The following is a 23,888-nucleotide window of genomic DNA, read 5'->3' on the forward strand; positions in this document are numbered from 1 at the left end:
CTTTACATAACCATATTTGCACTTCCTCCATTACCTTGCCTATCTCTACAGATTTTTTTTACTTTCAAGTTCACATAAATATTTTAGGAACTGAAATAAATAACTTTGTTTCTATATGCATCAGTATGTATCCAATTTTTATCCAGTAAAGACTGACCTTGTTGTATTTAAGTTTGTGGGACTAGCAGCTGGTCACCCAGTAAAGCATACTAACAAGGGGCAACAGATATGGTGAAGAACAAAAACTTATTGCAATTTCCAGTGCACCTTACCTTAAATATTTTTAAGTTATTCTGTGCTTCCTGTAGCAGACTTCTCAAGGCAAAGTGCATTCGCTGTTTATTTCTAAAAGGAAAACCACATTGGACTATTTAAAATGAAGAAATGTGACCAGGCAAACACTAAAACATTCTTGCTGCCTCTCATCTGTACTCAATATTTCCTTCCTAACCTTTATTCTCAAGAAACCTGCCTCTAATGCTTGGGCATCATCTTCAAGACCTCCTTCTTCAGCAAGGTCTTTCTGAAGCCACATTTACACTTGCCCGTAACTGCCATTGCCACATTACTTGCCCCTTTGATATCTCCACCAGAACCCACCCTTTTTTCTCTAACAGAGAAGATTCTCAAGCTAGGAATATTGTCCTTGCCTTTCATTCAGCACCTATAGCACCTGACCCTACACAAAATTGAAAAGATTTTTATTAAAAATACAAAGCAATACAGAAATTTAAAAATAAATAAAGTAACAGTAAATAAGTAGTATAAATGGTAGTGATACAAACCTAACACAAAGCATTCATAAAAACGTAACAGCTCTCACCCTGAGAAGAGATCCAGAGGACAATATTTACTTTGCCGTTTCCACTTTCCTTTTGCTACCTGTTAAAACACATTATTTATGAGTACAAGGTGAGATCCCAACTATGTATTCACATTTTCTAGAAAACATCTGCAACAAGCATTACACCCGTAGAACCTTTAGGATCTCAAATATACAAGTAGCTCATGCAATTTAAACTTCAGTGGTGTCCACATGTTATTTGTCATATAACATCACCTGTTAAATGTTAAGATTTGATCAGCTAGCAGTTACTTGTCTTTTGTTTTCTCTAACAAAAGCATTTCGTCTCTAGTTTCACTGTAATGTAGAGCATTTTTGCAAGTGCAGAAAGTTCCATGCTGATGTGGAAATGCTCCTCCACATAAATCTATATGTTTCTCAATGAAAACAATATGTCAAGGAACATAAGAAGTTACACTAATGCTTTTTGATGAAGACACAGTGGGTTAAATGAGTTTTTTCATATATTTTTTATCATAAAGGCATTCACAGAATCATAGAAGTGTAGAGTTGGAAGATGGCACAAGGGTCATCTAGTCCAACCCAGTGCAATGCAGGAATCTTTCACCCAACATGGGGCTTGAACCCACAACCCTGAGATTCAGAGTCTCATGCTCTGAGGTATCCCAGTTCTCAATTACAAATCACACCCAAAAATGCTCAACTAAGAATGGTACTTTATTCATTCCTTAGACAAAACAAAATTATATGCAAGTACTAATCTCCTTAAAATATGTTTCAGTAAAGCAAGCAATAGGCACAATTTCAATAGTTCTTGTTTGGTGGACTGTACCCAAGATGGAATGTTAGTTCTATCATTTTACTAACCAAAGGGGGGGGGGAATATCTTGTAGATAAGACATTACCTTTAGATGTTGATGCATGCAGTAACGACATACTTTGTGCTTTATCTCCTGTGAAACATGACTGGAGAAAGGGAGGAAGCCACATTTGGGCTGCAAGAATAAATATTTAAATATATTAAAATTATTAGCACACTTTGTATTTAGAAGGCACTATTTGGGCGAGGGGGTCTAAAATGACATTTGAAGTGTCTTTCTCTCTGGATCTAGCCTTTCTCCATAAATAAGTTTTGGTAGACGTGTATATATTCACACCACCCCAGATACATCTGAGCATCAGGATTATCTCTCTTCGTGCTCTGTGATTAATATAGAGAAGGGCTACCTTAATGATTTCTGATATATCCCAAAGCAGTATCTCCCTCAATACTTGTAAAACATCTCAAACTAACATTTAACCAATCCAACGCATAACTCGTAGTTTTTAGAAAGAGTTATGTGTTAACTGTTCAGTTTTCAGGTTTGTAAATAATTTAAATTTGCATAAATGCCAAAAAATTAACATATGAGAAGAGGTCATTTATACATGTCTTTTTCATTATCAAATAGAAATATAAAATCATTCTCTGTAGTCCTGTTGTCTGTCCCTATATCCTTTTTGACAAGAGCAACTCTCAGCATGAGGGAAAATAGTCTGTATTATTTATTATTATTATTTTTGCTCTAATCTTCTAATTTTACAGGTTCAAATGTTTATACAAAGTTAAACAACTGGCTGGCATGAAATGTTTCACCTATTATATCAAATCACCTCTTCGCTGTACCTCTAATGGTGACACAGAATTCAGACTGTTCTCATTCACAGTACTTTGGGGCCCATAATTTCCAGCAAAATAGCTCCACAGGGAGTTGAAGGGGTGGCAAGACCAAAGAAACAGGGGCTCATACTCTCAGCAACTAGTTATTACTAAACACAAAGTGAATATACAGGAACAGGCCTTGGCTCCAAGAATTTAAATTGAGACACATTTTTCTTGACAGACCAGCTGCCAGGCGAATGGGGCTGTTCAAAGTTGAGGGTCTATTTTTTTGCTTTTAAAATCCTGACAGACTCACCTTAATCTCTACACAAAGTATTGGTCGATGTTCAACAACATGTAGCCTAGTAAGGTTAGGAAGGCACATAGCATAACCACTAAGAGCATCCATGTCTTTATCACAGCGAGACTCTGTGGATAAAAAGAAATAACTGTTTGCATCCATGTTCAGTGCTGAAGTGTTATGGGCAATACAAATAAACTCACAGCCATCAGTTTACCACCTTTAAGAGGAAATGTTGTCTTACATTACACTGTAGAATATTTTTCCAGAAATAGTCTCTCCCGCATCTGTATCCATCATGAAATGCGATAAGTAAAAAGAAAACAGACAGGAACCCACATTACACTGCTTCGCCTGCATGCAGGAGATACTCCTGCTTCATTTACCTTCGTGAATATACTGAAATCACACAATGTTGTTCCACTGCTTAACATAAGCGTGCCTTAAAAGTCTAGTCAGTACTTGGCTGCGAAGCTACCTTAGAGCCCAAGTGTAAGCTACTCTGGACTTCAAAGGAAGTGTCCCTATAAGTGTAATAAAACCGACCAATAGAAGAACTACACCAAATGCCCAAGGTGGTTATCACCGATGGAAGCAAAGGCTCAGAAAAAGCTCAATATGGAGGCCAAGTGGCCGAAATACTGGGAAATTTTGGAGCAAGAAGGAGACAAATTGAAATTACAGAGTTTTGAGAAATTAAAAGACAAAGTGCGAGACTGGCTTCACTATTACCAAATAAGAGAGGCTTATAATTTGGACAAAAAAATTGGCTTCCAGGTGGAAAAATCAAAATTGGAAACAGAACTGTTAGATCCCAAAACTAAGATACTTTCAAGAATGTATAACTTGCTGTTAAAATGGAATACGCAGGATGAAACCGTTAAATCTGCTATGATTAAATGGGCACAAGATTTTGGACACAACATTATGTTTGCTGACTGGGAACAGTTGTGGACCACTGGTATGAAATTTACGGCATGTAATGCCTTAAGAGAGAATATTATGAAAATGATATACAGGTGGTACATGACACCAGTCAAGCTTGCAAAAATATATCATCTGCCCGATAATAAATGTTGGAAATGTAAAGAAAATGAAGGTACATTCTTTCACCTTTGGTGGAGGTGCCCAAAGATTAAGGCTTTCTGGGAGATGATCTATAATGAAATGAAAAAGGCATTTAAATATACCTTCCTGAAGAAACCAGAGGCCTTTCTCTTGGGCATAGTCGGCCAATTGGTACCAAAGAAGGATAGAACTTTCTTTATGTATGCAACAACAGCAGCAAGAATACTTATTGCAAAGTACTGGAAGACACAAGATTTACCCACCCTGGAAGAGTGGCAGATGAAGGTGATGGATTATATGGAATTGGCGGAAATGACTGGCAGAATCCGAGACCAGGGAGAAGAGTTGGTGGAAGAAGATTGGAAGAAATTTAAAGACTATTTGCAGAAATATTGTAAAATTAATGAATGTTAGAATGATGCTGGATTGAAATTAAGTGGCATTAGCAACAAGGTTAATAAGAATATGCAAAAATGGATTGATAATGGATGAAAACATATAGCTATAATATGTTAAGATATAGAGTTAAGATAAATGAAAGAGGGTAAGGATTTGCTGAATTGATTATGTAAATGGGAATACAAAAAGGGGAGGTGAGAGGAGGTCAAGGAAACAAGCAAATGAGCTTAAAGATATCAAAAAATGGATTTGTTTTTAAGTTTTTCCTATCTATTTGTTTTTTGTACTTTGTATTTTCTTTTTCTTTTTTCTATGTATTTTTGTATTTTTTGTATTTTTCCTTATTTTTTCTTTTTTTGTTTTTCTTTTATTCTGTAAAACTCTGTTTTTTGTAAAACCTTAATAAATATTTTATTGAAAAAAAAAGAACTACACCAAATGTTTCAGAGTTTAAGCAGAAAACACCTTTGATGTGGCTTTTGTGAACCAGCACAGTCAAGCCAAACATTCAAAAACTTGAGTAAAAGGGATCTCCAAGCATGTTTTCACCTATATAAGAGCAAGAACACTTTGCATTTCACCCAAACAACCTGCCTCTTTAATTCATAACAGTCCACCCCTCTAGCAGGCATCAAAAATACTTTTAGAAAAGGCCATTCTCTCCCAATCCCATCTTCTTCAGAAGCAAAATTAAGTATCACTCTTTACTCATGTCTCCTGAAGTAAGTGCAAGAAAGGCAGACCCCATAAACATGTAGTGGGAGACAAAAGGTGTCACAGTCATTCCGGCAAAAAGAACTGCTACATCAAGCATGATGTGGCACCAATGCTGTTGTGCACAGAAAATTGACAGCCACAGTAAGCTAGCAGGACACTTCAAATGCAAGGACAAACTGTATTTTGTGGATTTATTCCAGAGAGGAAGTCATATGTGTGAAGCAGGACCAACAATCTTGAGGCATGGTTCCATTGCTTAAGTGGTCCAGCAAACCCTGCATTTTCAAAGCACTTAGCTAGTGTGATTACACTTACTACAAATGTTTGCATCATACAACATCTAAGAGGTTCTGATTTTTACCAGCTACGCACTAATAAAACAGGACTGCCATTAAGTTATTCGCACAACTGGAAACTATTTTGTAAAATTTTCCATAAACACAGAAAGATCTCTTTGAAGTCCAGAATTATATACAATCTTTAGACTAAAAGCATAATCTATTAACATCTTTGTACAAGACGCTGCAAAAGCAACTACTACTTAGAAAGAACTACAGTGGTACCTCGGGTTACATATGCTTCAGGTTACATACGCTTCAGGTTACACACTCCGCTAACCCAGAAATAGTACCTCGGGTTAAGAACTTTGCTTCAGGATGAGAACAGAAATCGTGCTCCAGCGGCGCGGCAGCAGGAGGCCCCATTAACTAAAGTGGTGCTTCAGGTTAAGAACAGACCTCTGGAGCGAATTAAGTACTTAACCCAAGGTACCAATGTACATTAACTACAGGACAGTAAGGCCAGAGGCAATTCAGCAAATCTTTTAAACTGACCAAAGAATCAATGTGGTACCATGGCTAAGCTTCTGGGCTTCAACATGGGAAACCCACATTAAGTCCCTGCTGACTATGAGGCACAAACAGCTTTAACCTACCTCAGAGTAATTGTTGAGGCTACAAGTGCTGCTCTGAGTTCTTTGGAGGAAGGAAGGGTAGAATAAAATTGCAGGCAACATTATTCTGTCAAAAGCCTCCATGAAGTTTACTACAAGAGGTCAATAACTTTGTTTTGTGTCCCTTCTCCAAAGCAACATAAATGCCAGAGAAAAGTTCAGTCAAGTGCAGTTATAAATAGAGCATAAGCTATTTTCTAGCCAGAGTGTTTTATAACATTCGACATGCATAGTTTTAACTTTCCTTTTGCAAATGCTTCCCAAAGTTAGAGAATTTGGTTTGCTGAAACTATATGCATGAATACCAGCACATCTTTGAAACCTTTACAGAAAAACCACTGTTATTTTATGCACTGGTTGTGAAGTAGCTGCTTGAGAAATGCAAGCCTGTAAATTTACCTGACCTGACCTGACAGAAGAATCTGCACCATGCTGCAGAAAATGGCTAACTTAACAGGTGTGACACCTAGAACAGAATTTATCTGAGCCAGCAACACTGCACAATATTGTTAGATCTAAGAAGAGAAGTGAATAATTCATCCACCAGGATTATATGCACAAATAAATTAGGCTCCATTAATCACATGAACTGGAATTTCACCAGGACTAAGTGACCCACCATTCAAATATTAAGCAAATTTTCTCCCTCTTAGCAAGGCCTCGGGTTGTGTATCATTTTGCATCCAAATACAAATGCGCCAGCTTTACCAAAACAACAGGCCATTGTACTATTTTTTATCCCTAATGAGGACAAGTTTATTTTAGGGCAAGTTTATTTTGAAAGAGGGATTATATTCTTTATCATCTTGGTGATATAACATGTTTGCATGGGCCTGGCTAACTTTTCAGAAACACCACCTTAAACTATTAACCACCACAAGCTTCACTGCCAAACAATTTGATTCAAATGCAAACATACAGCCTAACTGAAACACTCCTTTAGTAAAGTACTAGTGCCCAGTTTAACAGCAAGTTAAACAGATGATCACACCTGCTACCAAACAGAAACTCAACTCCACAAACATTCCATGGGAAGTATGGATGGAGAGAGGCAATGCATACAGGGAATTATTCAGGTTATGCTTAACTTAGATGCATCTGTAGACAGAGGTAATTGAGGGCAGCACCTACCTTTATTAATTTCACAGACAAAGGGGAAAAAATCATTTTTGTAGGGTTATTCGGGGGGGGGGACACAACTGTTTTGCCCCCTAACAAAAATCCTTGGACAAGATGAAACTAGTAAACAATATGAGAATCAGGTGGGCAGAATCCATCCAAATTTCATTTATGCCCCAGGTGCATAAGAAAGACTCAAATGAAAACAAAGAGCTCACATACTTGCAAAAAAATAACTGGAGAAATCGAGCTAGCCAGAATATGTCTCACTTTTGGAGGCAGCATGTGACATTTTCTCCTCACCCTTCCCTTCCAGGAAAGAGACTCACAGTCAGCAGTAGTCTTCAGAATTCTGGTGCTCCATTCCGGAGCAGTGCACAAAGATGTTTCTCTGTCTCCAAGGAGGGAGGGTGTTCAGAAAAGCAACCCCTATACTCTGCCTCCAGAAATAAGGACGCATAACAGCCCCCTTTTGCCTTTCAGGAAATGGGAAAAGTAAAAACTCTCACACACCAACCCCAAAATTGCAGAGGGTGCACACATGGCTCTCTTGCCTGCTCACTTGGGAGGCAATTCAATTCTCTAAGGCAACCAAGAAAGCATTTCCAATACTGATTGACGTGTGTGACACATTTTGCAATTCTGTATTTTTTTAAAAGCAGATTTCAGATAAGGCACATTCCATATTTTGTGCAAGCAGTTATGCCATTATTTTAATTCCTTACCTGGCCTCTCTGACTGGATCTTTAAACAAAGCTGTTTCAGAAAGTCCAAAGACAGCTGCACTACCTCCTAAAGAAAAAAGGAAACATTATTTTACACAACGAATTGCACAGTTGCAACAAAGTGAAAGAGCACTGACTTGAAACAGAATCACTGAGGATCCTTTAGGTGGAAAGGTGGAAGAAAAATAGACAAAAATTAAAATGACATTCCTATAGTGGGGGAAATAGTTTTGTCTGGCAATCTTGCCCAACTCTTCTTATAAAACCATAATTGTGACAAATGGGAAAAACCGGTGTTCAAGTTATGTCACATTCCTAGTAAGAAGTACTCATATTTACATTAACAGTTCATCCCATTTATCACTATGTGCTAAGCATGATTACATCTTTTCCCTCTCCTAAGCACTTCTGTAACCACAGCAGTGACTGAAAAAATGTCTTCACATTTTAAGTTTATCATTCAGGAGCAAACAGCCCTTAAGTCATTAATCATTAGCATTAAACACTCCAGCTGGAATTCAGGAGAATAAATTAAGTGGAAAGTCCCCAGCGCTCCATCACCTTTCCTTGAAGAGACAAGGCTGATTAGGCTTTCCACTGAACTCAAAGGAGACTCCAATCTTAAGCAATATGCACTTCTTAGGAATATTCAGGTTACTGCTGAATATTTAAGTAGGTGTTGTGTATTTTCTCTTTTATATCTAAGCAGCAATCAACCAGAACAGTTTTAAATTTTTTGATCAATTGATACTGAAGCACAGAAAATGGCCCTGTAAGAGTAGGGTAGTTTTTCTGATAGGTCAGCTTTGTAACTATCCATTCATCCTTCCTGCCCTTTTTCATAAAAGGAGCCCAGGGAATCAGACAATACAAAAAAATTAAAGACATTAAGAACATACACATCAGAGAAGAGTTCTCCTTGGAAGAAACAGTAGTCTGATATAAAGGTAGCATCATGCTAATCGGGGGGGGGGGGTGTCCTCTTTTCCTTCAAATATAGAGCTTTGGGATTCTTTCATATGCAACAGTTTACATTTTCATACGCAAGTAGTATACAAGTTACATTTTTCTTCAGAGATTCTTTTCACATAAACATTTTAAGACTTTTTTTAAAAAAAGGAGTAAATGTTTACTGCATTCCTCACTCAGCTGAAGGATAACCTATCAGAATTGGGGTATTTTAAAATTTCAGTAGCAGAATTAAGATTGAACATTCAATAGACTCCCAGGAAACCCCCACACACTCCTGTTGCTACTCTACAGCTCAGTCTATGCTGCAAAGGTGAGCACAACTAATCCTAGATACATAATAGACATTTTGTCCACTGCTCTATGTTCTATATGAGCAATCTAAAAGCAGGTTAAATATGGAGATTTAATGCAATGTTCCTTCATACAAAAACCAAACCAACCAGCTTGGCTACAGATGTTAACAAAAACACAACAGTAGGAAAAACACTAAATGAAACAAGAAATAATAGTTACCCCATGGTGAACATACTTCTCCCCAAAAAACTGCTTCATTATGTGTTTGCCAAAGTATACTATGTTCTGAAGATGTTGAAAGATTTCTTCTGGTGTCTAAAAAACAAATTATAAATTGCTGTTGAAACACAGATTATGCAGCATTACTAGATAACAGTTAAATCCACTTAGAAACAACATCTGAAAAAGATTACAGCGGTACCTCGGGTTAAGAACTTAATTCGTTCCGGATGTCTGTTCTTAACCTGAAACTGTTCTTAACCTGAAGCACCACTTTAGCTAATGGGGCTTCCCGCTGCCACCACGGCGCCGGAGCACAATTTCTCTTCTCATCCTGAAGCAAAGTTCTTAACTATTTCTGTGTTAGCGGAGTCTGTAACCTGAAGCATATGTAACCTGAGCTACTACTGTACTTTAAATCTGCAAAGTCCACAACACCCACCATAAGCTACCAAACAAAATGGTCTGGTTCACATGTCATATTAGTCAGAAATGAATTTAAATAGAAATAACACGTTGCTTAAATCTTCTAGCAGTACGCAGTTGCGTGGCAAGGCCATAGGGGCAATTGCTCCGGGCACAAAATTCTGAAGGGGAGCAACCAGGTGTCCTCACTACAGGCACGCTCATCAATGCCATGTGGCTGAGCTCCTGCAGCTGCAGAGAGGCAAGCTGCAGCCGGGCCAGGCCTTCGTCACGACAAGCCATATACTGGCTTGTGTCCCTGTGGAGTGGCAATAGCAGAAGTGGGAGAAAGGCACAATGACGGCTTTTTAGCAGTGTACTCAAGCATTATTTATTAAATTTATATACCACCCTTCATCCAAAGATCATAGGGAGGTTTACAACATAAAACAGCATGCTGCATGTTCATATCAAACCATATTTTTAAACTATGGGTTAATGTGACATGAGAATCAAGCCATTATAAGCAGCAAGTTTTTCTACTACTGCTCCCATATGCAAAACTTGATTTTCAAAATCCGGTTAGCAAAGACACTTCTCCACAGGGGGATCTAACCGATTATCAAACTGTGTTCTAAAATCCCAAGTCTTCTGCAATACTAATATGCATTGACTTTGTTTCTTCTACTGGAGCCATTTTTGCTTATTACAATGAAATAATTCATATGAATAGTTACTATTCTACAGTGCTTTTCACTGAAGATCATCAAAAGCACGTTTATCAAGATCTGGCAATATCTCAATCTACTAATTGGTTAAAAGCCCAGCTAATCAAAGGATTGCAAATCCTCACATCTCAGATAATGTTTTAATCAAGCTGCTGTTGGTTTTTTTAAAAAATAATACTGAGGCCTCCTTGAGCTCACAGAAAGTGGGAATGAAAATTAATTCTCCTTTTTAAATAAAACTAGCAGAAATTTCTTTGGTGGGAAACAAGAAGGATAAAAGGGAATAACAAATGATAATGGTCTCACCTTGTCTCGATTTGGAGGAAACTTCAAAAAACGTAGTACCACACAACGCTGAAATTTAATTTAAAAAATGAGTGAATTAAAATAGATTTGTAATTTGGAAAACAAGCTGTAAAAACCCATTGCAGTAAAATAATTTGCACAAGTAAACCACTTTATCTATTAAGCAGGGGCACTGTTGTATGTGGCAGGCCTCAGGATTCCTGCCCTTTTCTACCTTTTTATTTTTTTACTTTGTTTACATGGCAGCTAGGCTCAATGCAAAGTGCAGTGCCCATAAGATCCCAGCCATCCACTATTTTCATTTGCAAATCTGTGTTGTAAGCCTGTTCCTGAATCCTTTAAGTACTTAGCAGTGCCCCTGCTTTTAGGGGAAGCAAGCATACATTTGCTCAGTATTCTGTGCATTCTTTATTTAGTTATCAAACAAAACATATCAACTGATTTTACTGGATCAGATCAGCAGTCCATTTAGATTGGGAACTGTCAACCTGGTACCCACAAAGGCCTTCACTGGTGCTCTAGCCAGAGGCCCTAAACTATAAACTTTCATTTGATTTTTTAAAAAAGTGTCTAGCACTCCAAGAAAGAAATTTATAAACCAAAATGTGCAGGTATTCATAGCAATTTCTGTGAAATAAGCCAATCTGGCTGCTCCTGTTTCTCAGATATTTTAACCATTGAGTGAAGTTAGTGGTAAATGAGTTGTTTGGATACCAGGCAACAGGAATCACAGGGCTCCTGCTCCTAAAGACCTGCTGTATTCTCTTCCTTTTGAATGCACTTTCCCTGGAATCTCTGTAGTTTGCCATTCCTTTTCCCCTAGCCACCAGGATAGATCTTCCCTGTGATAGGTTTGAGATCAGGTAGACCGTAGAAGTTATTTTCTGCAAATATGAGCAGATGTTAAAGACTGTCTCAAAAATCAGAATGTGCCTGCCTTGATTAAGTTCAACATCTCCCCTGTCTTCAGTGCAAGAAAACAGAAACAACTATCCTAGAATCAATAAAAATATGAAAACCTGTACATGGGGTACATGTATTTAGCCTGAAGACCAAAAAAAGAAATATCTAAACAGTTGTAAGAGAAAGTTTTATAACGGCCTGTGTTTCAGACAGCTATTATTTAAGTTAATACTACTGTATATACTCGAATATAAGCCAACTTTTTCAGCATATTTTTTATGCTGAAAAAGCCTGCCTCGGCTTATACTCAAGTGAGGGGGGCAGCTGCAGAGGGACGAGGGCAGGCACAGGAGCCGCGGCTGGTAGAGGCACTGTGCTGCGCCTCTCCCAACCAGGCTCCTATGCCTGCTCTTGCAAGTGGCAGAGGAGGTGGCGGAGGGACAAGCGGCTGCTCCTTCCTCCTCCTCCGCCTTTGCTGCTGTCGGCGGCAGCAGAGAGGGAACGAGCAGCCCAAAAGGAGCCCTTTTGGGATGCTCCTTCCCCCTCCGCAGCCTTTTCCGCTGTCGGCAGCGGTGGAATGAGCAGCCCAAAAGGAGCCTTTTCGGGCCGCTTGTTCTTCCTCCTCCACTGCCGTCACCACCAGGTTTGTGGTGTGGTGAACCAGCTTATACTCAAGTCAATAAGTTTTCCCAGTTTTTTGTCCTAAAATTAGGTGCCTCAGCTTATATTCGGGTCGGCTTTTACTCGAGTATATACAGTGATTTTGTGTTTTTTATTCTGCTTTTATCCTTCTATTGTCTGTTGACATGTTATCTTATGAATTTGAAAAAAGGCAATACAGAAGTTTAACATGTTCTGCAGACCTAGTCATTATTTAAAAAATACACATTTGTGCAACCTGTATTATTCTCCAAATCTCAGACCTTTTAGGCATTATTTTCAATATGTAGATAATGATCATTACTTTAATACAAAATACATTTATTTTAGTCCATAAGTGGTATTTTAGAAATAATGTATCCCTCTATGCTTTATAGCAACAGAGGTTGCATGCACATCTATTTTACAGCTTTTCTCCTTAAGGAGACACAGTAAACACAACTATTCATAAACTTACAGTTTGTCAGCTGTTACGGAAACCAACTAAATGCTCTTATAGAAATATTTCACAAATAGGCACTAGAAGTGAATTTTGTTATTTCAAACTCATTTACCTTATGTCCTTTGCTGTCGTATGTGCAATACTTCCTTGAAAGCTACAGGAAGCAAAGATTTCCTCACTTTGTTTACAGTAACATGGCACTGAATTTGCCAGGCTTGAAATCAAATCAAGTTTTTTTAAAAAAAACAAACAAACCTAAGACTAAAAGTTGAACAACTAAGTAACATTCTGCTGATATTCCATGTTTTTCAAGAATTTTTATGTTTAAATTATTTTTCTAACTTGCTTTCTTATTTACTCTGAAAAGTAAAAGAACAAAATACACAGCAAATGAACTTTTCAATAACAGAACTAGATTCCAGTAAATTTTTCTGTTTCTTACAGCCAAATAGGAGGATTTTCAAAAGCCACATCTGTGGTCAGCTTCAGTTAAAATGTTTACCATACTGCTGATAATCCAGATTTTATTCAAACCAGCAGGGCTGTGTGTATTGTTCCCTTGCTTTTGTTCAGGCTAATATTGTGCCAAGAATGCAATACAAAACATGATCAGTTGAGCTTGGTTTTTCAAGATTTATAGAACTAATTCTGGTGGTGTGGGAGAGGGGACATGATGTTGATACTTCTGATGACCAAGTTTGAAATGGGTTTTTCCACCACATCGTAGAGATGCAAACAAATGGATAATAGGCTTGTCCAATAAGACTACTACTTCAATTTGTGTTTCTCAACATCTTCAAGCAGTGGCTGCGTATGTAATGAAGCCCTCTCTTCAAAATGTTCTATTTGTGTGTAGGAGAACTATTACAGTGAGGCACATGGTGTTGCTCCCTTGGAAATCTCAAAGCAGACTTCACAGCATACATCTCTCACACTCATTTCTACTGCAGCACCCCTTAAAATAAAAGGGAGTGTTAACCTAGCTTTAAGCTACAAGAAGAATTTGTCCTTAACTTGAGAACACTAATTCTGGCAATGCTCAAGACCACCTGTTCTGTGAACATTTAATCAGCAAGCCTAGACATTGGGTAAAAGCAATTAAAGTAGTTTATATATTCAAGCTCTGGTGCCCATTTACCAAACAGCATCAAATTGTCTCTCAACAAGAAGTAAAGTTGCTTAATTCATTACATATGGTCTCTGGGGAAACTTAGTTTATTATACTGTCCTTGTTTCCAAAATAACAAAGGCAAAAATGAACATTTAATGAATGGTATTGGACTCTGACTAGTACTATGTAGCACTACAGGGGAATTTGGTTCTTAAAAATAATTTATAGGGTTAACAACAGACTCAAGATTTTAATAAGATTAGTATCAGTTGCTTCTACATTATATGTGGTTACAATGACACTGATCAAGTCAAAAATCTGTAGAACTTTCAACATGATTACAGCCCTCCACAAGCAAGGCTGTAAACAGGGTGAAAGTGATGTACAGAGGGGGGCAGGGCTTGGCAGAACACCGAAACTCTCCCTTGCATATTTGCTTACATGGAAGTAAAATGCTTGCCTGAATATTTCTATTATTGTAAGCTTACTAGCACATGCCTCACATTTTCTGTAGGTTCATCTTACTAAAAAAGGATTTTTCACATTATTGAAGTAAATAGGAGTTTGTCAGAAAGCTGTAGCTACCATATAGTCACAATACTATAAATTAAGTGAACATTTATTTTCAACAGTGAAAGGAAGATTTCTTTCTGAGATTTAGTGTGACCTGCTTTTGAAAAAGACAGATTTGACAATTGAATTCTGTGTCTAACAATGTATTGGAAACATGTGAATATAACTGGATTAAGAAAACTGTGCAGCTCCTCTAATATGAAACCCCAGCCCCAGTTCAAAAACATCGTTTTCCAAAATGGAATACAAAAATGCTTTTGCAAGTCCCATTGTTCTGTCAGGCAATTAAGGTGCGGGAGGAAATATTTGTTGGTCAAGGGAAAATATTTGTTGGTCAACACAAGGGAACTGAGCTACTTCAGTTTTATCATGACTTCACTAGTCAAAAATAAATACCAACTGTTTATTGTGATTATATTAACCATGTTGTGGAAGTAGCTGTGCTATAAGTCCTTACATGCAGTCTTATGCATGTTCCAGCAAGCATCCCACAGTTCCCACAATATTTATGTAACCAGTTGCTTAAGGGAAGTGCCTAAGTACTTTCTGTGATAGGCTGTAAATACAGCATTCACACTTTATTTCTCCTAAACGAAACATGTTCAGGAAGCTGATAACAAGCCCCAAGTTCTAGCTTCGACACTGAAAAGTTGTCTGCACAGCAGAGTTGCACAAACTGAACTTCATAGCTTGGCGTTATTTCTAAACACAATAATCACTGAATGCCTTACTACTCCAAATGTCCTGTTGTCAGATTTTAGTACACACTGCTTGTTCAACTGATGCTGAAATTGACAAGGACACACATATGCACCATTATGCGTGAACATGCATTTGGTTATGCTAAGCTACCACAAACCAGTATATTTTCAGCCCTGTTGCTATTACTTTGGTTAACTGAAAATCCAACTGTATTTAGGTATCACATGCAAGTATCTTGGCACCACAGAAACAGATACGAGCCTCATATCCTAGTAACTAGTTTCTTCAGCTTATCCAAATGCTGGGAACAGAGAGATGCAACTATGCTGAACATCAAGGACTGCACCAAAACTAGCTCAGCATATTATATTCACCGAGACTTGGGTGAGAACAGCACTGGGCAGATCAATAAACTTTGCGCACAAAAGGAAAAAGCAGCAGAACCTGCTCAGACCTTTTCCGTGTGCATGTTCAAGCTCTGTTACAAAGAGAAGAAGAACAGGATCAGCAAGGGACAGAATATTTCACGGAATACCGTGCAAATATACAATTCTTCACACACCTGTTTCCTTTTTTCTACCCCTGCCAATGGAGGAGCAAAAGAATAACTAAAATAGTTACTCAGAGGCACTGCACAAAGGGCTTTGCAGGCATCAGCCCCTTTTGTCCAAGCCCCACATCTGATATCAAACATGCCAGGCATAGGGCAAACATGGCTTGGCCAAAACTGCCTCATGGACCAAGTGGGCAGGCTTGGCAAGCCAAATTAGGCCCACGGAACAAAGGTTTCCCATCCCTGATGCAGACACATTAATTTATCTCCTCTCACAAAGGTATTTCCCCTTCTTTGTTTTTTGAACAAACTATGATGAGCATTACATTTACAATAAAGCTAATGCTAACCACAGTAAACCCAAACCACAGTTTGCAACCATGATTTCAAAAAAATTAACTGATTTGTTGACAATAATTAAAATTGAAAATGCCACTTTAGTTGTAATGCTAACCACAATTAGCTTTGAAAGATAAAGAGGGAGGAATTAGGCAACTGGGCAGAGTTACATTTGCACTGGACCCATGTTTCAGGGATTAATTACTTGCACAAGTCACATTTCTAATTCTTTAACAGGCAGGTAAATATATTCAGTTGTTGGCATCTGTCTGTTTCAAGAGACAATGGGGTACACCTCTGGGGGTGAAGTCAAAACGCTGCTGTAGCAGCACCAGCGTGACCTTGGGGCACAAGCCTGGACAGTGTATATGGAAATCCTGGGCTGCCCAGACAACAATACCCTCTCGGTATAATGATGTGGTCCAAAGGAAAGCAGAGCAATATGTTTGACACCAGCTTGGCTGCAGGAGTTGCCAGAAGGTGTACAAGGCACAATCTAAGCGCCTTAAGGACTCCACTCCAGATTTCTTCTCCAGAAGATATCCCTCAAGGCAGAGGAAATTTAGGATCAGTTTTCCTTCTCCTAGATGGGATACCTTCCCATGTTGATGAGCCCCATCTGTCCCTCACTTCCCTCTACAGCACATACAGAAACCACCTTCTTGGCCATTGGGCCCGCTATTGGTTTCATCCACTCAATCTGCTGGAAAGTGTCTGCATACAGGAGACCTAAGTCACCAAGGTTTTGAGATCCATTAGCTACCCTCACCTGGTTTAGCCAACTAGTCAAAGCCGTTACCTCAGGTATGGCTGCTGTTGCATGCTGAGCTGGCATCGTCTAGGAGTCACTGGTGGGAGCTGAGTGTAGGGTGGGGACCAAAGGTGAACAAACTACTCCAAAAGAAGCATGATGAGGGGAAGTACTACCCCTCCCCTAAAACCCAGTACACACCATATATATATTCAGTATCAAGTCAGCAACAGCATCATTCAACTTTCTTTTAGGAGCACTAAAACAGATGGTTATGGTTGTGCCAAATAATGGGAGACAAAGGATGCTTAGATTCTTATTTATCAACCTAAAGTTACAAGCCAGACTTCAATTTCTCAGAGATGGAAAGCAGCCATTGCTTCTTTTTCCCAGAACCCTAAGTATATATATCACAGCAGCACATGTGAGGGACATTTTCATCCTGCAATATTAATCTTGAAACCAAGTCTATAAACTAACCTCATGGCTGTATCAGCCTAATTTCTTTCAAGTTGCTTCCTCTTCCTCATCACCCTTTCCCCTGCTTTATGCAAAATTTTGCCTGAGGAAAGGTTCTGGAGAATTTGAAAGCCTGTCATGTTTTTGTGACATTCTTGGTTGTTCCCAAAAAAGGTACCATAATGCTATAATATTAATAATCACATGTACATTTTTATTCCACTCCAAGAAGCACATACCCCCTTCACGTATTATCCTCATAACCACCTTGTGAGGTTAAGTTAGGCTGAGAGCAAGCTTTGTTGTTGAGCACGGATTCTAATATGAGTCTCCTGGTCTATACTACATTAGCTGTCACTGGAGGAGGAGGGAATCAATAGATGAAACAGAACAAAAAAAATCTCAATTAGCACAAAGCTTTCATTAGATTACACCTTCCTAGAAAACAAGCCTGCCATTTCATAAAATGTACTACATTTGATGTGTGAAGAAAGAAGACATTTGTGTTAAACACACCAGCACTTTTAAATAGTGACTTGCACCATTTTGGAATTTTTCCTCCTGCCATGGTGCAGTGAAAAGCCTTCCTCCCAGGACATCATAGCCATTTTCCCCACTTATTTTGTCAGAGGTGTAAGATCTGCTCCACAACCATGACTCAGGCCCTTTCCAGTCAGCTTTAAGATAACTTGCTTTTAATACTCTTTCTCCTCCTCCAAGCCCTTTTCAGCACTGAAAAAGAAAGTCACTCAGCTTGAATTATCACAACGCAACACACATTAAGGCACAGTGTGATTAAGGACCACGGGCATCCAATAAAACGATGCTTCTCCGGCACACAAATCGGGGATGGCACCCATTTTGGCAGGGATGGAGCCTTTAGCTATATATCTTTCATGTACACAGTGAGTTTCCCTATACATGGGGGAGTTTCCAAAACTTACTCCCCTCCCCACAAAAAAACCGAAGATCTGATTTGCTGATCAACTGCGATTAGAGTTCGTTGTCTCGACACAGTTTTTTGTTGTTATACTTTAAGATATCAACTTCTTTCAAAGTCTGTTAGCTTAACGAAAGCGGTATAAAAATGTTTTATGTCCCCCACTCCCCCCAAAAAAAGTGTCACGGAGAGAGAAATAAGGAGCGTCTGATTTTACCGTTATGCTTCTGAGGGGAGCGAGAGGAGGAGGAGGAGAGGCTGTTGGACCACTTCGCTCACCCGTTGATGAAGCAGAAAGGCGAGTTTTCCCGGCGGGTGTCCTCCCTCCCCTCCCCGCCTCCCCCGGGCACCTCTTCCGAGGCAAGGGAAGCGGGGAGCAGCGGAGGGAGCCTTGAAGAGGTGAAGCGGAAGGAACTGACGGGCCTTCAGTTCCCTCCTTCCCCGCCCCCCTCTAACTGACCGGCCAAAATTTCCGTTAAGGGTGGAAGGCGGGGGTGGGGGGGCTGGGTTTTTTGGTGTTTTTTTTTCAAAAAAGGAAGAAAAAAGCCCGAACCGTTAAGCACGAGACTCAGGAGAGCGGTTGGCAGCTAACCTCAGGCGCGCGCGAGGCAAGAGGCGGCCGGCGCCTTTTTTCTTTTTTACCTGTCTGTGGGAGACGACGAGGCTCTTGTTGCCTTCCCCGTGGTATCGCCATTCATTCTCATCCATTTTCTCCGCTTCCATCCCCCAGCCAATGGCCCCTCCGTTTTGGTTTCCGGCAAGGCGAGCGGGCGGTCGTCGGCGTCGCCTCCTGCTGCTGCTGCTGCTTCTCGCCGCTTCTCCTCCCTCAGCTCCGGCCTCCGTTTTCACCCCGTCCCACTGCGCGCGCGGCCTCCCGCCCACAAGTCCCTACACAGCGATGAGGCGCAGCCTCTCCGGACAACGCGCTCAACGAAGCCGACCACCTGGTTGTTTCCCAGCCCACACTAGCGTCCTCGCCCGGATCGGAACAGGAAGTTCCACCTTCCGCCTTGGGGCACGCGGAGGTCACCCACCCGAGAAATTAATATACTGTATAGGTTTGTATGGGGGGCGGGACTTCCTTAACCGGCCCTATTTAATGAGGGCATCAGCCTCAGCTCCTATTCTTCCCGCAAGACTACGGCTGTAGCAAGCGCCATCTTTATTTCTGGCAAGTTCGGGAAGAAAGAGGTTCTTCACCCTTGACCGGGAAGACCCTGGGCATGCGCAGGAGCCTTAGCGCGGTTCATAGGCGTGCGTGTGTGATATGATAAGGAAGAGCGGCGGCAAGCTGGTTTTGGCGGTTTGTTCAGAGGCCGCCGTCCCTTCTAAACCGACTTCAGGAATTGATTGCAAAATGGTCGCCTCTTCTTATATATATAATTTTAACCACATGGCCTACATCTTAGGATTGTACGACAGACCCTGGCTTTCATTAGCATCGGAGGTAGACAGGAGTCTGCTCGCTATTGTATTAATTTATTTAAATATATCTTCTGCCCCCTACCCTGGAGGCTTGGAGTATGTAATAACATGTTAAAAACGAAATTAAAATATCCAGTTGCACACTAGTTAAAATAATTATTTAGTCATTTGCATATTTAAAAGGCTTCCAGCCCACATTTCAGAGGCCCCTGCCCTCACACAGCAGTTTGGTACGCTCCAGGTAGGGCTGTGAAAGACCTGGTTGAAACCATGTTTCAGTTGCTGCTGGTCAGGGTAAGATAGTACTCAGCTAGATGGACAATGTTTCTGACTCAGGTATAGGGCAGCAGCTTGCAGTCCTGGCTTACAGCATTTAGGAGCATATTAAGCAGCCTTAGGCAAAATCAGAAATTTGGTCTATCAATATTGTTGACTCCAGCAGCAATGCTATGATGCCTTAAGTGAGATCTTTTCCCCAGCTGTGCTATCTGTGATGGCTGTTGCATACATACAACAATGGCGTCACAGGATTTTGAGGTGGCAGAGTGGACTGTTATCGATTCAGGCTGCAGTTCCTGCACTGCAGAAGTGAAGAACATTTTTGCATAAACACTCTGCAAATGAAACACTACTACTTAGGAGAAAGGTTCTGCCACAGCCCCCTCCCTGTTGTGCTAATGTGAACACTACTGAGCTAGATGAACCAATGCTCTGACTTTGTATAAGGCAGCTCTCTATGTTCCTAGTTTTCCTTCGGCATTGAGGCTTTCCATAGGGGATTTTTTTTTAAAAAAAGGATTCCCCCACCTGCAGTATGAACCGTTCAAGGGAGGTGCAGTAGCTTAGTGACAGACTAAGCACTTTGCATGTAGAAAGTCACATGTTCAGTCCTAGGCATATCCAGGAAGGGGTGAGAGAGCATTTGCTAAAGCTAACAAGCACACAGCAAAGGCATTGTGTGCTAAGAGTTAGATCCAAAAGAGGTAAGCCCCTTCTACAGCCAGAACCAAGATAGGTAACTTACAGCTCAGGAGCTGAAACTTGGAGTGTTAAACCTGTAGAAGATTAGTTTTTAGCTTTGCTCTAGCAAGGCAGGTTTGAGGTGCCACAGTAAACTGTAACCAGAAACCTAGATTAAATGCCATTTAATGGTAAATCCTGTCTTAACTAAACTTTTGTGTCATTAAGCAAATAGATAGGATGCCATTTAATGGTAAATCCTGTCTTAACTAACATTTTGTTTCATTAAGCATATGGATAGGGGTGATTCAGTAGACACTGTGTACTTAGGCTTTCAATAAGGTCCCTTCCCAAAGATTCATGAATAATAGTCATGGAATAAATAGAGATAACTGGTTAATGATCCATAAGAGGACAAGGAAGATGAAACAGAGAGTGGGGATAAATGGACAGTTAGCACAATGGAGGAGTGTAAGCAGTAGGGTTCCCAAATGATCAGCTTTGGGACATGTGCCTTTAACATGTTCATAAATGACTTGAAGGCGAGCAATAAAGTGACCAGGCTTGATCATGCCACCAAATTGTGTAGGGTCGCAAAAACAAAAAAGGTTTGTGAAAACTTCCAAAAGAATAGTTTTATAGTATTAACTTGTTGAAACACAGACCTTGGGCTAGAAACTACAGGTTTCTGGAGATGAGGTCAATTGTTTGTTCTAAGGAAAAATGTTACACAACTGCTGCCCTTTCCTAGATCCATAAATCCATGCATTGTGACTCACTTCCTGGAATGGAGAATAATGCAATGTAATGTTGAAACTTGGGAATACTGGTATGTCGTCATGCTTTTAGACCTGACTCCAGCAACGGCTTAGTAAATTATTTGCGTGAAGTTTGCATGCATACGAGTGTGAAATGTCCTGAAACGTGCATTTGTCAAAGACTTTAAATTATTTTAAGACTAATACTTTATTTATTTTGTCATTTATTTGAAAATATTTCCTTCTCACCCTTCCTCATAATGAGCCCAAAGCCAGGGCACAACAAAACAGAAATAAAATAAAATGTAACAGTAATGTAATTGCTGGGATAGCTCATTTGGTAGAGCATGAGACTCTTAATATCTTTGAGCAAAAGATTCCCTTCCAACTGTACAATTCTTTGATTTAATTTAATTACAGCACTTGGGAACTCCTCAGGAAATATTTTCAGTCCAATAGTTCTGTAATGGTAAGGATCAGCAACTATAAGCTCCCTAGTTGGAAGATGGAGTGGAGGTCTTGCCACTTGGGTCAAAAATCCCAGATGAAGGCATTGCAACTTGGAGAACTCAGCAAATGTCAAGCTTTGATTTCTTGAGGAACAGCCCTAATGGCTTCTGATAAGTGCCTAACCCTTGGCTCCCCAGACCAGTAGTTCCCTTCCTCCCCTGCCCTTGTTCCTTTCCACTCTCCTTTTATTCTAACATCCTCATGTTTCCCTAGCCAAATCTCCTGTCTCTTAAATCTCTCTTTGCTAGTTCTTTGCAGTGCCTAGCTTTTTGAATTACCTTGCCCCTACCCTCTCTTCTCAACTTCCCGCTATCTCTTACCTAGCTGCTCACCTTTCATTCAGCAACCCTCTCTAACATCCAGCTAGGATATACGTAAATGCCTTCTGGCTGGAATGTAGTCATGCCCCCTCTCATTTTCCAAAAGGAAACACAGACCCATGGTGCCTGGGTGCTTGGAGCTTGGGGTGTCTTTACGACATATGGTTTATTTACACATATATGCAACCTGGGCCTGTGATGGAGGGGCTCACAGCATTAACACTCCAAGAGAGTTCTGCTTCTCCCATAGCCACAGCAGCCTTGGATTTAAACAGGCACCAGTCACAGCTCTTTCTCTGCTTCTATCTTGCTGCATTTAACAGTGTCACCTTTCCCCCTGAGTTCACATCCCAGCCAACTGCAATCCTAAGTAACTGCTCTCCTTCAAAACTCTGGCCTTTATCCTGCTAAGAAACTCAGAGCTGGAGGAGGGTCCCCTCTCTCTGACTTTCCTAATGGCCCATTACCTTTCCTTTGTCTTTGGTTAATGGCTAATCTCCCAGACAATTCCTGAACACAGGAAGCTGTTTCTTCCCGTATTTTAATACTTCACTAAATCCAGCATCTGTCACCAGGTGAATACTCCAAGCATTGATTAAATTCTGATACCTACTAGACCCAAGAATTTAAGGCACCCTGTAAATTCATAATATTATTATCATAACTCAATACACCAGATTCTCACTTAGCATGAGGGAAACCTAGCACAAAATTCCAAGCAGTTTGCACAGAAATGACACAGTCACCCATTTTGATCTACCATGGCGTCTCTGCTGCACTTTTTTAATTTTGCTGTAGTTGTTGACTCTGCAGGTATAACAGAGTCCAGATTGACATTGCTGGCAAGATTGTTTGATAATTTAGTTTTACATAGCCATAACATAATCTTCACCCGACTTGGCCAGATGCCTGAATGCCTTGATGAGGCAACCTTCAGAAAATGGCCTGTGCACTACAGCCGTTCATTATTTAAATGTTTTAAATATTAAATTTGGAAAAACTTAAGGCTAATTAAGAAAATGTGTTGCGTTTGCTGTTGTTGTTGTTGTGTTTTGCAATAGAGATGCAAGCCAGGAAAACGTATTAAAAAAAAAAAAATAATGGCATAAAGGAAGCCAGTGTATTCTTTCTTTGTTTTGTAGTTGAGGGAGAATAATTTAATGCAGTGAATGGTGTTTGTGTCACGAACTAAGGCTGGATATTTTTGGCACCACATCAATGACTTGTATGTTTCTATTTTTAAAAGAGCTGATTGTTTCCAAAGAATGCTGGACCCCTTGGGTTATATTACAGAATGGGGTAATAAAACCTGCAGTCAGCTGATGTAATGTGCCACTTTGCGATTTAGTCTTAAATGGAATGGCTCCAAAAGGTTCGGGAATGTACAGTTCTGATCACATTGCTGCTCAAGGGACACTATGTATCTAGAAATGAGATTTATTGAATATTACAGTCAGAACACTCCCAAAGTGACTAATATGAATTAAGGCTCTGAAACATAAATGCATCTAAATGCATCTGTATAAATCCTAATGCTGCCAATGACATTTGCACACACAGTAATCTTTCTTGGACTGAAGGTGTCTCTTTACATTCACAGTAGTCTTCAATCACCTGAGCAGGAGTCCAGCACAATGCTTTAAAATGTGAGTCAGGCTTTTCAGAGCTGTGTTTCCGGGGAATTTAGTGTTGTTACCCATAAACCAGCAGTCCTGCCTACTTCCCGAAATAGTAAAAAGCAAAATGATTGGGTCAGTTCCCTTGTGAGAAGAGAGCCTTTTGGTTTTCTTGTTGTACGTCCTCCCACTACCAAAATAGCTTTGGTCATTC

At 40.0% G+C, this 23,888-nt stretch overlaps 1 protein-coding gene across 3 annotated transcripts in view; it reads right to left on the reverse strand.

Annotated features, from left to right (window-relative positions):
• Positions 1 to 19,638, reverse strand: part of IPPK (inositol-pentakisphosphate 2-kinase) — a 32,806-nt gene extending 13,168 nt beyond the window's left edge. The window contains exons 1-8 of one of the 3 annotated variants that reach the window (XM_083603440.1): positions 18,728 to 19,638; positions 10,653 to 10,700; positions 9,214 to 9,309; positions 7,729 to 7,795; positions 2,764 to 2,876; positions 1,711 to 1,800; positions 824 to 882; positions 273 to 345 (exon numbers count right to left, since the gene is read on the reverse strand). In XM_083603440.1, coding sequence (XP_083459566.1) covers positions 273 to 345; positions 824 to 882; positions 1,711 to 1,800; positions 2,764 to 2,876; positions 7,729 to 7,795; positions 9,214 to 9,309; positions 10,653 to 10,700; positions 18,728 to 18,808 — 627 coding nt within the window. In that variant the 5' untranslated portion in view covers positions 18,809 to 19,638. Of the gene's footprint in view, positions 1 to 272; positions 346 to 823; positions 883 to 1,710; positions 1,801 to 2,763; positions 2,877 to 6,293; positions 6,400 to 7,728; positions 7,796 to 9,213; positions 9,310 to 10,652; positions 10,701 to 18,302; positions 18,651 to 18,727 lie in introns of those variants that run through there. The other 2 variants (XM_083603441.1, XM_083603442.1) reach the window with 2 other exon arrangements.
• Between the last annotated feature and the right edge of the window lie 4,250 nt (positions 19,639 to 23,888).

The sequence above is a fragment of the Podarcis filfolensis genome (assembly GCF_964270895.1).
Source record: "Podarcis filfolensis genome assembly, chromosome: 2".
Lineage (NCBI taxonomy): Eukaryota > Metazoa > Chordata > Lepidosauria > Squamata > Lacertidae > Podarcis > Podarcis filfolensis.